At 43.8% G+C, this 18,886-nt stretch overlaps 1 protein-coding gene across 8 annotated transcripts in view; it reads left to right on the top strand.

Moving 5' to 3' along the window:
* The window catches only part of SEPTIN9 (septin 9), a 207,953-nt gene that overhangs the window by 164,051 nt on the left and 25,016 nt on the right, over positions 1-18,886 (top strand). For all 8 annotated transcript variants that reach the window (XM_083428472.1, XM_083428475.1, XM_083428474.1 and 5 more), the window contains one exon: positions 17,812-17,997. In XM_083428472.1, the coding sequence (XP_083284598.1) occupies positions 17,812-17,997 (186 nt within the window). The remainder of the gene's footprint in view (positions 1-17,811; positions 17,998-18,886) is intronic.

An 18,886-nucleotide genomic window follows, 5' to 3' on the forward strand; every position in this document is an offset into this window, starting at 1 on the left:
GTGTGTGTGTGTGTGTGTGTGTGTGTGTGTGAATTAGGAAATGGAATACACTATTAATTCCATAGATTGTTAGAGTATATTAGTGCTGTGGCAAACCTTCAGATGACCTTTATTTTGCCCATTCAAAATAGAGGCAAAGCAACGTTGCTACCAGAAAAGGAGGTAGAACTTAGCTATAAAGAAATAAAATAATCAAATCAAATAAATTTCAAGGGAAGAGGCAGATGGGTTTGTGCTTACCCTTGGAATTAATAAGGTGGCTGAGGGCTCTGCTTGCTTAGTTCAAAAAGCCCCATGTTTCTTTGCAGACAAGATGTCAGCCTAGCAGGGCTTCCTGGAGTGACCATGCGACATTGTGAGGCTGGAGAACAGGGCTTTTTTTAGGGTGCTTGCTTAAGCTAAATGATAAATTAATTTCCCACCCACCAAGTTCTCCACTTCTGCAAAGGAGGGAGGAGGGAAAAGCACATCTTTCACAGAAAGTTTTCCCTAAAGAAAAAAGCCCAGCAGAGTTTGGCACATTGTTGGAATATATGGAGGCCTGGATACTGAGTGGGATTTATGGCTTGTCAAGCTGCCCTGATGAAGCCACTTCCGGGTCTGGTTCTCTGATTCAAAGGCAAGAGAATGTGTGACTGGCAGCAATGCTGGTTTGGGTGTGAAGCCTTCCCCTATCTGGAAAAGGTAGACTGCAACAGTGAGGAGAGAGATTGCTGTCCTGGTGTGCTCTGCCTTTCTTTTTAGTACTGACTGCTATGGAAGGCATGGGATGGCAGACTGAGGCCTTCATGGACCAGTGAGAGGAATATTTTCATCTTTGTTTGCATGCTTTTGACTTCAGCCCATTTCAAGATGTGTAAAGTGATGGGAGAGGAAAACTGATTCCACCAGTTTCTCCAGTCTTGGGGGCAGATGGACGCATTTCACAACTTGCGTATGAGGGACCAAAATGAGCTAGTGCTCTGAGGTCAGCCCAGCGTCATACAGACTCAGGCCTTCCGGCCCTGTTGTCAGGAGCTGACTATGCGACAAGGGGGAGTGTGTGTTGAGTTTCCCAGGGAAGTGCTTCCAAAGGAAGCGGGTGGGATAAATATTCTACACAAGAGCACACATTCAGCATCTGGTGCCACCCCATGGAGATAAACAGGAAACCTTTAACAACTCATTTGTCACTGCAAATGAAAACAGCCAGTCAGCTGCCAAAAGGAGAGGCTGGAGCCACAAAGCTCAGGAGGTCAGCAGGTTGGAGATCTGTGATTCCATATCTCATGAAATGGGACAGGAGCTGCGTAGGGCACAGATAAGAATCTAGAATCATTCTAGGTCAAAAGCAGCATGCTGGGGATGAGCCCGAACAATTCCAGATTGAGCAAAACTACATTTTTATGCTGCAGGTGGGTTAGTGTGCGTGCAGCCAAATTCCCTTGCCTTATTCCAGAATAGAGCCACTATGTTAGTAGGCTTACCCTTGAGTCAGTGAACTGAGGGGTGCAGTTTTAGACTGCTACCCTCAATCTGCTTATCACAGAGAAGTCTTTAATCAGCCCCGCATATTATAGTGGGCTAGAATGAGCCAAGGATTGAAGCATTAGTGATGGAAAACCACCAGAAGAATGCAGTATGGCAGCCTCTGAAAATAAGCTGTTTTTGACAAAGTAGAACAGATTATTATTGTGCTCAGCAGAACAAATGCATATTATTCTATTGGGTGGTTTTATTTTCTTGTGAGTCTAATTTTACAGCAACAACGCAGAGAGAGAGAGTCATTGTTCTTTGCACTTGGGGTTGTACGGAGGCACAATTGCCTAAGAGTTGGTTGTTGTGTTTATCATTTTATTTTTATTTTAGGTATTTATACTCCATTCTTCCATAAAATTCTCTGAGTGGCTTACAAATGGGGCTGGGTGATGTTGGGTTTTCAACATCGCGGTGTATCATCAGCCAAACATTGTGGTTTGGTGATATACCACAATGTTGAGAAAAGCTGCATTGGCCTCAGCCAGCAAGATGCTGGGGGAGCTGAGGCGCTTTCACCCCAGCGCCTCATGGGGCTCCAGCTCCCAGCTAGTTTGCTTTTCCCTCAGCGCGTTGGGCGCTGGAGGCAGAGAGGCTCAGGAGGTGTGATGGTTTCACCAGTGAATACCACTGAGTGAAGCTGTCAATGTGGTCTGCTCCCACATATCGGTCCTGGACGATATATCAATATATTACACAGGCCCTACTTATGAAACACGAAACCTAGAGAGAGAAATATTGCACCATATCCAGTTTCAAAATCTGGATGTTGCTTCCATGAGGCAGCTGGTAACTAGAAGTATCTGTGCTAATGCTTTCCAAGAGGTAGGTAACTAACAGCCCCATTTTGCACAGAGTTAGGTGCTGTGTGTGTTCTTCAGAGTAAATATTCTTAAATGTTGCTATACCCTGTGTTAACAAGGTAAAGCTTGAGTGTTCTCCCACACCAAGGACTGATTGAGCAACATTTTAAGCTGTCAAAGCTTGGATGCTCATTTTTAGCAAAACAACAACAACAACCCTGGATATTTTTACTTATATTTTTTTCTTTCAAGTAGAGATTATAACAACAATTAGAACAATGAAATCAGAGCCTGTGCCATTTGTTATGAGTGTGGTGTCAATCAGTTATGACAACCTCTTAAAATGTTAGTAAAACTTCCAGGACTGTTTCTCCCTCTCTCCTCTTCTCCTTCTCTGCAGAGTTTCCAAAATACCAAGGTATTTTGAGTACAAAGCTTTTAGGCTTCCTCCACGTACTATAGCAGACCCTATTCCATTGGCAACTGCTCTTGAGATCCTTCTAGAAAGCAGTTCACTGTTCACTCTGCTGATCACTTTGTTTGAAACATTGCCAATTTCTTTGCTGCTTGTCTTTGTGGCGCATGCTTTCTCATGCTGTTTCACAAAACATAAGATGCATCTATAGAAACATTGGCTTGTCAATGTTGTTTCTTTTCCCCTGGTGCCAATATAGCAGCAGTTGTGTTGCGGAGTGGTTTATGAAGCTATTGATACAGTCCATTTTAGCTGTTGTGCATGAATCAGGCTGGAGGTGTGGATCTGTGGGACATATTCTCCTTCCTTCATAGCAAAGGGTCAGCCAGCTGGCTCTGGCTCATTCCTTAGGAATGTGTTGCTTTTTCTTCATCCCCAAAAGAAAAGGTAGCATTTGACAGCTCTTTCTCCAGCTTCATCCATTTTTCCTGGAGTCACAACAGTGCAATGGGAAATGGTGAAAACAGCATAGCAGACATCAATCCTCAGTGTTGTTTAATTGTTGCGGAATTAGACTGTGTGTGTGTGTGTGTGTGTGTGTGTGTGGTGATGGATTCCTTGCCCCCTATATGTGATGCTTTCATTTCAGTACTTAATACTGAGCATATTACACCAATCCTGATCTGACTGCACTGGCTGTCAATTAGTTTCCAAGCCCAATTCAAAGTGCTGGTTTTGACTTATAAAGCCTTAAACATCTCAGAACCACAATACCTCAAGGACCGCCTCTCTACATGTGAACATGCTAGGACCTTGAGACCATCTTCTGAGGCCCCTCTTCACGTGCCTCCTCCACAACAGGTCTGGAGGGTGGCAACACAAGAAAAGGCCTTTTCTGCAGTGGCTTCCCATCTGTAGAATGCTCTCCCCAGGGAGGTTCACCTGGCACCTTCATTATGCACCTTTAGGTGCCAGGCAAAAACATTCCTGTTTAACCAGGCCTTTGGCTGATTGACATCCAATTCCCTTTTAAAATATGTTGGGGAAGGGGGAATTATTGGGTTATTCTTGTTTTTGTTGTTGTTATGTATTTTGTGTTTTATATTATCACCTAGTGACCTAGATCAGGGGTGAGGAACTTGAAATCCACATGCATGAGGGCTTTTCCCATGCCTAATTAGGGGAGTGATCTTCATGCAGATGCAGCTCACAGGGAGAGAGGTTTTAACTCTTCCCCTCTCACCGCTTCCTAGCTGCTGTGTAGCTTGTGGGCTGCCTGCTGAGAAGGACATGGATTCTACCAGCAGATGCACAATTTGATGGCATTCTAGACATTATTACAACCAATTACCACTAGTGATGATGGAGTATGTGGGCTTTGGCACCAGTTCACCAGAGATATGCTCTGCCTATTTGTTTCCCCAAGTAAAGCAAGATGGGCTGTTTGATGGCAATGGTCAAGTGTGAGCAAGCAAAATCCATCCATTCAGCTGGCTATCTGAACCTGGCTCCAGTTCCCTGGCTTCAACTAAATGTGAACCTGGAAAGAGTTTGCATTCTGCAGAAGTGAGACCAGCTGCTGCTGGGCATGCCCATGTTTGGCAACAAGTGGAGGATTTTCACCAAGATTAAGGAGATTAAGGCCCTAATGCCCATTGATAGTGGGCAAAGCTTTATTAAGTCATAAAAAGTGGACTTGTAATCCATTTGCAATGTGCATGTTGCTGCGCTGCCAGCAGGCCAGATTGAAGCTGGATTGCAGCACAGTGGCAGGGATATCTTCCACTGTTGATTGTGGGTCTCTCTTTCTCTCTCTCTCCCTCTCACTCAACAAATGACAACCCTACCTTCAGAATGGTGCATCACTACAGCTCTTTGCAGAACAAGCATCCAGCTGAGCTGTGTTACATTTTTAATCAACGGAAAGCTGAGCCCTGAATATGGGAAATAAAGCCGCTAATAGCAATTCATTATGGAGAGGAAAAGCCAACTCACGAGTGCAGGAAGAGTTGGACAACCTGCAGCTCTCAGTGGTGGTGAAATGAACTGAAGAAGCCCATACGAAGCTGGTACAGGGTGAGTCTTTTAAAAGAGGCCCTGTGGAACATGTGTGCTCTGTATCCACAGGGCCTCTTTTAAAGGACTCACACTGTATAACTCAATTTAATAGCTTGAACCTTGAGTCCTAATCTCATCTTGACCAATAATGTGTTTGCTGGTCTCCTATGACTTGACATTGATCAGCTTTGCAGCTTGACCCCTGTGCAAACTTATTCAGAAGTAAACCCCATTGGGCTGGAGAAGGCTAATGGATCCCACTAGCAGAAGCCAGCACAAGGACGTCTGCTGGCACAATGGGGCTTTCCATCCCTGTCCTCCCTCTGCCCCCCAAGTTGGCTTGTGGAAGGTGTTGTGGGTAACCCAAAACAGTGGCTGGAAGGAGTAGAGGAGAGGAGAGATTCCTCCATCTGGCAAGCTGAAATGCATGTCCTGATGGAACAATCTCCTTAGCACTAGACTGAATTCCGCCTATTGAGTCCAGTGAGCTTTCCAAGTAAGTGTGTATAAGGCTTCAGATATAAACAATCTGGTTTAACATCAATTGGATAAGGAATAAGGTGTTTTTTCCCATCCATAAAAAATGGGGATACCAAGTTATATGTGTTTTGAGATCCTATGCAAGATGAAGAAAGTGAAGTTCTTCCTGCATTTAAAGTATGGTATTCATTTTTGACAATGTGCCCTGGAGAGAGCAATGAACCCCCCCCCCTTTCCCCCTAGAAGAATATGGTAAACAAAAAGTGCTCTAGTCAGCTGGGCCCCCAAGTCTGTCAGCTGTATGACTGTTGTCTCTGTTTAGCTACTGCAACAAACATCCTAAGCTTTGTGGAGGAATAGAACTAGAAAATCAATTAGCTGTTCAATTCATAAAAAGCAGGGAAGGTTCACTATTCTCTGAGATTTTCCTAGATCAAGAGAGGGCAGGAAAGGGAGTTATGGACATTGGCTCTCTAACAACTACAAAGGTCCATATTACAACAATTGAGAGTCCCTACTAGGAAAAAGGAGTCAGGCATGGCGTGGTTTTCTGAGATTGTTCATTTTTTTCATGTCCACTGAACAGTATAGAGTCCAGTTCTAAGCATGCTTATTCAGATGTGAGCCCCATCACCATGTGAGTGATGTTTCTCTTAGATATGTAAAGCTAAAGTCTTCAGCCTTGGGTTGCATGGTACTTGAACAGCATAACAATTCATAGTATATTTCTAATAATTTTCTTTCTAAAGTTTGTAGCCGTCAGGGAAGCTTAATGACAAATGTTCAAGCAAGCAAGAAACCCAAAATATGTTCTGCAACACTTATGATTCTGCATCCGTCTTTCAAGCTTGTTACATATGAGGGTGCTGGTTTCGTTGTTGAATAAGTTGACTACTTACTAGTTTGGCAACTGCCAGACTCATAAAAACGATGCCCACTGTTTCTTAATCACATAAAACTATCGTGTGTATCAATGCTGGTCTTCTAATTCAGATACCAAAGATGGCTTTTGCTGCTGAAAAAGATGTACATTGTCAAAAGTGGTGTCTCATGCCATGCTAATGCACTGGTATGCATTGCCTTCTTTAGAGTTGACACAGGGCCAGCTGTTTGGGAGCTGCTACCCATAAATTTTTGGTGTTCATTCATAATCTTCCACTCTCCTAAGACAAAACTGTTGCAAGTAGACCTATGAAACATCTTACTGTGTGCCGATCTTCTTTGCACCAGCAGGGCATCTTCAGCTTCAAAGTTGCAAAGAAAACCAGTCTCTGTAACAAAATAACTCTGCAGATCTCAACGGTTTCTTTATTGCCTTGTGAGGATGCTTTGAGTGTGTGCGAGAATTGGCTTGGAAGACTTAAGACCATGGGTAGGCAATCTAAGGCCTGGGGGCCGGACCCGGCCCAATCGCCTTCTAAATCCGGCCTGCGGATGGGAATCAGCTTATTTTTACATGAGTAGAATGTGTGCTTTTATTTTATTTACATGAGTAGAATGTGTACTTTTATTTAAAATGCATCTCTGGGTTTATTTGTGTGGTGTAGGAATTTGTTCATTCCCCCCCCCCAAAAAAAATATAGTCTGGTCCCCTACAAGGTCTGAGGGACAGTGTACTGGCCCCCTGCTGAAAACGTTTGCTGACCCCTGCTTAAGATGGTATGCTTGTATTCATATCTTGGCTGATGGTGGTGGAGACTGATGCATCCTTGAATTTGTAAAAAGGGGCTTTTGGGGATGAGGGACTTCTAACTTATTTTCCAGCTGTTAAGAAGCATTCAAGGCTGGTAATTGAATTGTTTAAATAAGGAGGGATCCAGGCAATTCTTCTTGAAAGAAGTGGACCGCTGCAGTGTCTTTTAAGCTAGCTGATGCTACTGTTAGCTGTTGCTATGGGAAGGATTTGAAGGTGAGATTTGTTCCATTCCACAGCAAGCAGTGATATGCTTGAATATTTGAGCTCACATTGGGTATGAAATGTAATTGGAGATATTTACTAATATTTCAGTAGCAATTTATTTCTGGTGTGTGATTCCCTGAAAGCAAACTGTGAGAAGAACATATGGACCTTGTCTATACATTTCTTGTGGAGTTTACATTATTGGAAGCAAAGCTTCTGTCTGTTTTAGGAGACTGAAAATGTGCAAGAGTTTCATGGTGTATGCTTTAATAAATTCTGGACTGTCTTCCAATGTATTGACATTGTGCGCAAATAGTGACTAAATGGTCTGTTCCAGATGTTGACTTTAACATTCATCGGCCTCAGCCAGCATAACTGATGTTCAAGGTTGATGGAAGTTGTAATTCAACAACATTTGGATGGCAATATGTTTACTAGCAATGGTCTGTTCTGTGGTTAGTTACCTCAGGTATCTTTTTTAGCCTTGCCATTGCAACAGTAGAAGACAGGATGATTTGCTGAAAAGTCTGCTGGTCTTGCAACTTGCAGTCCTTTGCTCAAATGTAAGTCAATCTGTTTGTTTGCTCATTTTGTTTAGGACTTCTACTAACCATCCTGTCTCAGAAGGAGCCCAGGACAATATACAACAAACACAAAACAAAATGCATCAACCATCAATAAAAATGTATAGTGTGTGTGTGTGTGTGTGTGTGTGTGTGTGTGTGTAAGTAATAAAGTAGCAAATTCAGTTTTGTCAAGAATGACTTGCTGGTATGGTTTTGGGCAAGTTGCTCTTAGCAGAACTCTCTGCCTAGAAGTAAGTCTCATAGAGGATAATGGAACCTACTTCCAGGTAACTATGTACAGGATTGCTGTTGCAGTAACTTGTAAACAGAGGTTATTTCCCTTCCTAGGTCTTTGCGGGGCTTAGTGATCTATAGAAAATGCCCACATAAAGCTAAAACAAATACAGAAAATTGTGGAAGTAGAACTACTATCACTTGGAAGCCAACCGTCTTCCACCACCAGCACTCCAGTTGCCAACACCAGAAGACAGCTCAGTTGATAGAGCATGAGACTCTTAATCTCAGGGCTGTGGGTTTGAGCCCCATGTTGGGTGAGATTCCTGCATTGCAGGGGGTTGAGCAAGGCTAGATGGTCCTTATGGTCCCTTCCAATTCTCTGATTCTATTTATCTTCTATCTAAGTCGCTCCTTCAGGTGGGGCTTGGTGCACTCTTCCTCTTGCTCCACCTTCAAACTGGTCTTGGGGAAAGGGGAGTTTCTGACCAGAGAAGCTGTTCAAAGTTGGAGAGAGTTCAAGCATGTGTGCCTGTCTGCTTGCCCAACTCATTTCATGAGCCCTTGCTGATGTTCTGACATAAGCAGCAGACTTAACACATGACCCGTTGTCAGAACCAGCTTCATTGAGCAAGCTGAAGAAAACAGAAAGCTGTTTGGCAGTCTTAAGCACCTTGAGGTGCTTAAGCTCATGAGGTGGCAGGTTACAAATAAGAAAAAAAGTCAACAGGCTGAAGACTGAAGACATTGGGGAAGTAAGGATACATTAGGGATCACCAAAAGAAGATGGGATAACGGGCAGCATGTTGTGTGTTAATCTGGGTCAGTAAACAATGGTTAGAAAGCAATGCAGGCTGCAGTTCTTCCCAGCATATGGTGCTAACCCTTCATAGTATGCTGTATGCAAAACCCATCGGGTCACATATGAGGTCCAACTGGCAAATACTTAAGCTCCATCCCTTTTGTCCTGCCCTTGTCTGTGGAACTAATTGCTCCAATTCCATAAGAAGAGTCTTTGTTTCTCTCCTCTCTCCCCGACGCCCCCCCCCCCAATGGTGAAGGCTTGCTTAGATGCTCTGTATTGTTTAGCATGGGATGAATGGCTATCTGTGTTCTTGGTAAGGAGGGGGGTGGGGAGTGAGCCTCTGTGCTGGCTAAGGACTGGCAAGCCAGTGGATCAGCACTTCTGCTGGTACAGGCAGAAATAAGTAAGCATCTGGCATAGAAAGCTTGAGAGTTCACAATAAAGGCAGGGAGACTTATCTGTGCTGCGTTTCCAAGGTTTGAGCATCCTTGCTTACTTATAGAAAGACATGATGATGTACAGCTTCCCCCACCCCCTTTAATTGCCCTGGCACAGATTGAATTCAGAGATTTGCCTTCTGCTTTTCACTTTGCCCAGAAGTAGCTTTGTGACACTCCTTTCCCATTCAAAGGCATTTCAACAAATGATCCTCTACCAAAGCACCAATGAATTCAAAGTTGCTCATTGGCTGCCACTGGGTGACAAAAGGCTCTTCATGCCTGTGATTCCATGCATGTTTCTCATGAGTAAAATGAATTGGCCTCTGAACGCCTTCTTAAGCTTTGTCCTGTCCTATCCAATTCCATGTGAATTCAAGGATTATTTATTTATTTCATAAAATTTATATACCGCTTGACTGTAGAAAACCTCAAAGTTGTTTACAAAGTCAAAGTGCCTAGAAAGTTGTTCACAGGAGGCCTCTGATGCAACAGTCATCTCTTCCAGGCCGAGCAGCAGATCCAGCAATCCCATTCACCACCTGGAAAAGTTATTCTGGAGGTGGCTGCTTGGGGATGTGGTGGTGGTAGTCATGCTAGAGGAGAAGTCCACCACCACGTGGTAGGCATGAAGATGTGCTTGGACTTGTGTTTGAATGGATTCATCCTGGGATCTTTGCTGCCTGCTCTCTAGCTGGCATCATTGCCTGGAGCTCCTCAGCATTCCCAGGAGACTCTGGGTTCAGCAATCTTTTGGCTGTAAGCACAATGCCCAAATGACTCATCAGTAGGGAGAGATTCCTCTCTGTCTCTCTTCCTGCCCTCCCTATGCACCAGCCCTCCCCACACTCCTGCTGCAAAGTGCCTGCCTTCCACCCCCATTTCCCTCACTCTCACCCCCCCTTCCCCAGCAGCTGTATTGTAAAGAAGGAGAGGCTGAAGAGGTTTCACATGTTTCTTAGGAAAAAAACGAGGGGCAAGAACTCCCACAGGGATTTCTCATTTGAAGAAAGCTGTTGCTCGTCAATCCATACTAAGCCGTTCTGGGTTTCTGTCATGGGAAAAAACTCCACATTTAATTTAGAACAGTAAAAGGGGGTTAAAACTCCCTTTTGCTTTTTGCAGAGCTTTCAGAGAAAACTAGCTGTATGATAAAGAGCTTCCGGCCACACTCTTTTAATACACACATTTGTTGCTGGCAACTGCATACCCAGCTGGGGGGCTGTATTTCCCTTTGAGGGAGGTGTGCGGCGATTGATGAGCAACTTGAAAAGCTCCCTCTATGCTTTTCTCTCTCATTTTTTAAGCCAGAGATGTTTCAAACAGCCATTTCCTTCACCACAAGTTGGTAAACGCAGGCAAAGCAGACCAAACTAATTTAATTAAAATCTCCCCTTCAGTGTGGTAACTGAATCCAGAGCAGCCTTGAAATTCTATAGGCAGGATGTGCAGTCGTTTGCTTTTTCTTGCAATTCTTTCCCCTCCCCCAGAAATGTGTTATGCTGGCCAGTTGGAATCGGTATTCTCCTGCTGATGTCTCTCTCCTTCAAGAGGGTTGTATATGTGTGATGGAGAGAAGTGGGGAGGGGGAAATAGGTTCTCTGCTTGCATACTCTTCACTTTAATCCTTTTCTCTGAACAAGGTGAACCACTTCCAAATGCAGAGGCTGCTGCACAACAGAGCATTCTGTCTTGTGTCCCACAAAAATCCCTGCACATGGCAAACTAGCTTGTTAAGGAGAAAGCTAGCCTATAATCATTTGCCCCCACTGTGTGTGTGTTGCATGTGTCTCTTCCTGCAGCCTTGAACTGGCTCACTGTCCTGGCTTCATTTTTAGCCTCGGGCTGGGGGTCCGGGAGTGAAGGCGAGGTTGCGCAACCTCGCCATCGCTCCCGGAGCTTGCGGGGCTGGGGGCGGGGGATGCCCGAGCTTCCCCCCGGGGGAAGGCTTGCGGACACCTGTGCAAAGCACGGGGCATCCCCCTCTTGAGGCTGTGAGCAAGCACTACAGTGGTACCTTGGTTTGCAACCACTTTGGATTACAACAATTTTGGATTACAACCACATCAAACCTGGAAGTGTGTGTTCCTTTTTTGGATTACAACCCAACTTTTTTGGGATTACAACCCATTTTGGGGAGGAGGCCCCATTAGCGAAAGTGCACCTTGGGTTACAACCTGTTTTGGTTTACATCCGGACCTCCAGAATGGATTGTGGTTGTAAACCAAGGTACCACTATACTTTGGCTGGCGTATGCAGTGTGGCTGTGGACTAGAGATATAGGTCACATTCACACACATACTTGATTAACTTTAATAAATCCTGCTAATATGCTTTAAGCCCAATGTCCTCTCTTCCAAGAGGAGTTCAAGGTCAGACTAGAAACTAACTCTTTAAAGATGGGAACCTAAACCCTGTTCCTCAGCTTTTCACTGGGACCTCCTCCTCTGTGCCTTTTTCCAGGGCACTCCACATACTACAGAGTGAAAGGTGGGCTTCTTCTCCAGAAAACAGGGCTGATAAGATCACTGGGAATCCCCAATATGACTTGACTTGACCCTGAGGTCACATCTACATTCTACATTTAAAGTTCTATTATACTTCTTTAACAGTCATGACTTCCCCCAAAGAATCCTGGGAATTGTAGTCCCTTAAGGGTGCTTAGAAGGGATGTGGGTGGCGCTGTGGGTTAAACCACAGAGCCTAGGACTTGCCGATCAGAAGGTCGGTGGTTCAAATCCCTGCAACGGGGTGAGCTCACGTTGCTCAGTCCCTGCTCCTGCCAACCTAGCAGTTCAAAAGCACATCAAAGTGCAAGTAGATAAATAGGTACCGCTCCAGCGGGAAGGTAAACGGCATTTCCGTGCACTGCTCTGGTTCACCAGAAGCGGCTTAGTCATGCTGGCCACATGACCCGGAAGCTGTACACCGGCTCCCTTGGCCAATAAAGCGAGATGAGCGCCGCAACCCCAGAGTCAGCTATGACTGGACCTAATGGTCAGGGGTCCCTTTACTTTTAAGGGTGCTTAGAGTTGTTTGGGTCCCCACCCCCAGCAATCTGAACTCTGGTTGAGCAGGCGGCATTGTTCATATGTTGCAACTCACTCCCAACATTTTTGACCTAGGAGATATATGCATCCATTTATGTCTGTCATAAAAGTTCCAAGTAAAGAGGACGCCTGAGTAAGGGTGTCTCTGTGTGCACTTTTTTTTAAAAAAAGAAGGCAGTGATGAATAAAAAACCTCAAGGTGAACTGTGCTGTTTCTTCCCCTTTGCCCAAGTCAAAGCATTTCCTCCCTTCTATTCCACAGTAGAGACATTGGTGGCTAGAGAAAAATTATTATAGACCTTCTGTTCCTCCCATTCAAAAAAGAAAAAAGAAAAATTATTTTGCTGACATCACATTTTACATTTAAAATGTGTTTAATTTTGAAACAAACAGGGTTTTATGGCATAAAGGCTCACTTTTAGTCAAAAGAGTTCTTTTCCCCATGAAAATCCTCACGATGTCCCACGTTATAGCAACCAGACATAAACATAGGTGGACGTTCCTTCTGCTTCTTGGGTGTCTGGGGTAGAGAGTTGCTTGAAATCAGTCTTGAAATCTGTTTTAAATTTCTGCATTTAGCTCACATGTTTACAACCACTGTGGAAAGATACCTGCACAGATAGTTTCCCATGAGGATACTGGAGAATCTTGCTGAATTTGAACCGGTGCCATGTGTTTTTTTTGGGGGGGGGGGTGTAAGTAATACAGCATATTTAAGGTCTGCACTGACATTCTGGAACTACTTCTGCAGAAATCTCTATCCTTCTGTTCTTTGCAGCTGGGTTTTAACAAGCAGTGGTTAAGTGTCAAATATGTTGTGTGTACAAACCCCACTTCCCCTTCTTGAAGCATAGATAAGAGAGCACCCATCTCTGTAAGGGACACAGTCTTCGATTTCACGCACATCTGTGATTTGCCCTCCCCAGTCTGTCAGAGGCTTAGTAACTCTAGGATATACTGTGTGATTCAAAGCTAATATATACCACATGGCAAATGTCTAATACACCAGGCCTCTTTGGCTGATTTTCAGATTGGGACAAAGTTTCGATTTGTTTCTCTAAGCTTTGTCCCTGCATATGTAACATATAGGCTGCAAATCTAAACATATTTACTAGAGAGTAAGATCAACGAGGGTGGCTTCTCAGTACACTAAATGTATTTTTAGGACTGTACTGCCCTTACCTTGCTTTACCTTACTTTATTCCATCTCAAGACACCCAGTAGGTGTTTATCTAGCTGCTGCTTATTCCAGTTTACAAGGTTTCAGAACGTCCCACCAAACTGGGTCAGGGAGAGCTGGATAGTGTCTCTTCCTATAGTAGATGGATGTGTAAATAGAAGAGGTCTGCATTTTCAGAAAAGCAAAGGCTGGAAAGTAGGTATGGAGTTAGGTCTGCCATTCTTTCCTCCCCCATGTGGAGTATTGCTGTTTCTTAAGGCTTGTGACCAAGTGACATTTTATTTCTACGTTGCTGTGCTAAAAATGAACTGCTGGGTTTATCTCTTGCTAGCTACACTTCTTTCTCTAAGCAATACAGTGGTACCTCAGGTTAAGAACTTAATTCGTTCCGGAGGTCCGTTCTTAACCTGAAACTGTTCTGAACCTGAAGGACCACTTTAGCTAATGGAGCCTCCCGCTGCCGCTGCATGACTTCTGTTCTCATCCTGAAGCAAAGTTCTTAACCCGAGGTAATATTTCTGGGTTAGCGGAGTCTGTAACCTGAAGCGTTTGTAACCTGAAGCATCTGTAACCTGAGGTACCACTGTAGCTGTAATTCTAGATCCTCACAAGACCCTGGAACAGGAATGAAGAGCCCGTGACCCTCCAGATGTTGCTGGACTACAGCTCCCATCCTCACTGGCCATTAGCCATGCTGGCTGGACTGATAGGATCAGTCCAACAACATCTGTAGGACCTCATGTTCCCTAGCTGTGCCTTGAAAGACTGTAGCCTTACTTCAGTACAAATGGCAAAACCCTCAAATAAATGGCATAAGTGCATTCAGATTTTAGGGTTGTCCCAAAGAATACTGTCAGTCTTAAGCTGGACCTAGGGAACCATCAAGCCTCAAGGAGAGCAATAGCCCTTGTCCCTTGAGAGGTCCTTCTTGGAACCTTGTGCGCCTTCTCTCCCCTAAGTAAAGAGGCTCTTCTGCCAGAACAGAACAGATGGTTTTGAGATAATCTCTGTTCCCTGATCATTCTCTTTGGGTTCAGGAATATCGAAATCTTCACTGCTTCTGTCTCTTTGCCTTTGCTGAAGTACAATCTCTAGCACAACCAATGGTGAGGAATGATGGCAGTTGAGAAGGCTATAGGTTCCTTATCCCTGGCTTACTACCAACATTTTTAAAAAATGATTAAAGATGTGAGCAAATCATTGCACTCCTGTTAGAGGCCTGCCATATGCGTGAAGTATGGTGTCTGTTTGGGAATGTGTTCCTAGCCTGTGATCCTGATAGGAGGAATGTGGAACATTCTTTAAGAGCGTTGGCATCCTTAGCAGGAGCAAGTTTGACGACACACTTCTTTGTCATAACAGGAAATTCTGGCCATTTTTCTATGCAATCAGTCACTGCTTCTGTGCAGACTTTATTCTCAAACATATGCACATTTTTGGCACACAGATATCACCCCTTCCCATAATGGATGGTGCTATATAATCCTAAATATTCAGAGCGGCCAAGTCTTCCAAAGTTCCATCAAAAAATGGAGGAAAGGCATGGAAGATGAGATCATGACAAAACAGCCTAGCTAAAGAAACAAGCCAGCGGTGGGGTGAGGGAAGAGACTGGGCTGGAAAGAGCAATAATCGCACCCATTACCACTGGTCTCTTGCAAACTTTCCTTAAACTTAAGATACATTGCAACCTTGCAATTGTTTTTAAATGTATAGTCATGTTTGTAAATAGTTTTTAATATATACAGTATTTTTTTAATAACACACATTGTTGGGAAGGGAAGTCTTAAATCGTTATTTCTCTCCCTTTTGTTTTTTGAATGCTGGGGGGGGGGGGCAGCCAAAGCAGAGCCAAGCTTGAGTCCAGCAGGATGAGTGGCCAGCATACTGTTTGCCTGTGGCTGAAGCACTATTCAGCAGGGGGCTCTCCAAAGGATGCACTGTTTGCTAGCTAGGCTCCAGAGAAGACAGGGAAGCAAATGGGCTCAAGTGTGGATGGGGATTGAGCCTGGGAATTTTGGGATGCAGAGCATTTGAAGGCACTTCTTTTCCAGCAACTTGTGAACTGTCCTGTGATCTTCAGATGAAGGTTGATAATACAAATTTAATAAATAATAACAAGGTTCCAGATCTGATTTTACAAGACTATAATGTTATTAGTTCCGGCTCTCTTGGTTTGCTTTTATGCTCTCTTTAGTCTTGGTAGGTTGTTTGCGACATCTATTTTGCTTTTAATGATTGAATTACTTCTTTTGGTTTTGTATACCTTTGTTGCCTGCTCTAATTGCCTCCATTTGAGGAGGAAAATTGGGGTTATGAATTAAGTAAGCAAATAAGAATTTGTGGCCAAGTGCTTAAAGAGGACGGGGCTCCATGTGTTTGCAATACTATAGCCTTAAAGGGTACCAAGATGCAGGTTGTGAGGTTTCTGGTCCAAGTCCTGGTTAATCTTGAAGGATAACTTTTGGAAGCATCAGAAATGACCTGCTGCAGCCCATTTTGCTTGTGTGGCATGGTGTGGATGACTTATACCTGCCCATGCCCTGCAAATATGGAAGATCTATAGTACTGGCAAAACACAGTATTAAATGGACCCCGTCTATTCTACCTCCTTCACTTTTAGGGCTCTTGTTCTGGCATGCTGGAGGATGTCCCAGGTATCTTGAATGGATCTGTAAAAGTGCTTTGGTGTTAGGGAGCTTTGAGGCTGCAGGTCTCTCTCTTGTCCCTCCTTTTTCTAGGTGGGTTGAAATGTGGGAATGCTGGAAATGTGCTTTGATTTGCTTAGTGGCTGAGGTTCAACTGTTGGATAACAAACCGTTCCTACTAATGGCAAAATACTTTCCATGTGGAATGATTCTTTCCTAGTTGTGTGTAAGAATAGCAAAAAATAAAATAAGATAAAATAAATGCTTGGCTCTCCCATCCTAAAAATGCCGCTATTTCAGGAGTCATTGAAAGGCGTCTTGGCGTCCTCGCTCTATAATTTTTTGACCCAGGAATTTTGCCAGCAGCCCACTGCATGAGTTTGAAATGAGTTTTAGAATTACAGGGCATGTGGAGGATCTAAAGATTCTGGCTTCTCACCCAGCACCTTGCACCATCTCACACCCTAAAATGACCCTGATCACTGTCTAGGTACAGATTGTTCGAGCAAGGCACGCCACATGCAAGGTTCCTACAGGAGTTAAAAACTTACCTAGCTGTTCCAATAAGTAAAGCAGAATGCATTGTAAGCTGCAAGGTAGGACAGGGAATAAAAACCAGGAAAGGAAAGGAGGTATGAGAAGGGAGTTTTAAAACCATGTTGTGGGTGTCTTTGAAGAGGAGACTTGTGCATAAAAACATTTTATAGCCGTTCTTGCAGTTTCTTTCTTTTTTTAATGTGGATGTATACTGCATATGGGATGCGGGTGGCGCTGTGGGTTAAACCACAGAGCCTAGGACTTGCTGATCAGAAGGTCAGCGGTTCGAATCTCCGCGACGGGCTGAGCTCCCATTGCTCGGTCCCTGCTGCTGCCAACCTAGCAGTTTGAAAGCACGCCAAAGTGCAAGTAGATAAATAGGTACCGCTCTGGCGGGAAGGTAAACGGCGTTTCCGTGCGCTGCTCTGGTTCACCAGAAGTGGCTTAGTCATGCTGGCCACATGACCCAGAAGCTGTATGCCGGCTCCCTTGGCCAGTAAAGCGAGATGAGTGCCGCAACCCAAGAGTCGTTCACGACTGGACCTAATGGTCAGGGTTCCCTTTACCCTTTATACTGCATATATGTATATATAATAATGCATATGTGTGATTACTGCATCCTGAATGATGGCCTTTCAGGCCAACATGTGGAATTTGGAAAATCACAGATTTTGAGAAGACATCAGGTTCCATATTCACACAATTCAGAGTTTCATTTGGACTCTGCTTCCATCTTTTTCTGTATTCAGAGCAACTGAATATCTGTATATATCTATATTCAGCAATATATCTGTATTCAGAGCAACTGTTATATAGGGCCACATTTCTTTCTCCCCTCGGGGAGACCTAGACTTCCCTTGGTTCCATTGGAAACCAAGTCTTCTGTATACTAGTCTCTTCCAATGCTCAAGTGAATCCAGATCTGTGTGCAGGTTACTCTAGAGGCATCAGAGGTGTGCCTGTCTCATGTCAGTATAACTCCCAAGCTATCTTTAGGTGTGAAAAAGTCAACAATGACATGGTTATTGTTATTAAACATCCATCTTGTCTAAAAAGCAGTAACAAATTTCCTGGTTTCTGTTCCTTGCAGCCACTAAGAAATGACGCAATGTTTTATTTATTTGTACTGTTTGGTTAAAAAGAAAGAAATAATATATTAATATTCATAACATTTTCCCTTCAGAGGCCATTCCCAGCTACCCAAGCGGCATGATGGAAGCCACTCGAGATGCTGGCATCAAGCAAGCCCCACCAACGCGGACAGAGAAACCAGCTGCTGATTTTGCCTATGTTGGGATAGATGCCATCTTGGAGCAGATGCGGAGGAAAGCCATGAAACAAGGGTTTGAGTTCAACATCATGGTAGTCGGTGAGTCTTTTTCCCATGTGGTTCACTTTAGTCAGATTATGGAACTGGCTCCCTCAAGAGAGGTGGTGATGACTACCAGCTTGGATGGCATTAAAACAGGATTAGACAAATGAATGGAGAATAAGGCTATTTATTTATTTATTTGTTAATTTATTTCATAAAAATTATATACTACTTGATTGAAAAAAAAATCCTCAAAGAGGTTTACAAAAACATATAAAATCAGGGGAAATTTACAATACATTAAAACGTGCAAGAAGTTAATATACTAAAACAGATTAAAATTCATATCAGTATCTGTAAGCATCTGGGTAGGCTGTCTAAGCAAGAACATTTTTAGCAGGCACTGAAAAGAATAGAGTGAAGATGCCTGCTTGTTATCAATTGGCAGCGAGTTCCAACGTGTAGGTGCTGCCACAGTAAACAATTGAGTTCCTACAGATGCAGAACAGGCTAGTGGCTCTGTCCTACCTCCACTGTTGGATGCAATATGTCTCTGAATACCCTTCGCTGGGAATTACAAGTGGATAGAGAGCTGTTGTGCTCATGTTCTGCTTGTGGTCTTCTCATAAGCTCCTGGTGTTAGCTACTGTGAGAACAGGGTTATGGACTAGATGGGTCTACTGGTGTTCTTGCATATGCTCCAGCATTGGGGTAGAACCTGTTTCTTGTATGGCTTCTTAAGAGAATTATTTTCTCTATGTATCCTTGCAACAGAGGGCTTAGTAAGAGTTGGGAATTCTAAAGTTATCAGATTTGATAAATGCATTTCGAAACTAATTCCGCGTGTGTTGTGGGCTGAATGTCAAGGTGACCGTGTGTTTCCTCTAATAAGCGTCTTTGTCCTGACTGGAATGTCAAAAAAGCAAGAACTTGTACCTTTTAATAG

Source organism: Podarcis tiliguerta (assembly GCF_965153285.1).
Source record: "Podarcis tiliguerta genome assembly, chromosome: 2".
Lineage (NCBI taxonomy): Eukaryota > Metazoa > Chordata > Lepidosauria > Squamata > Lacertidae > Podarcis > Podarcis tiliguerta.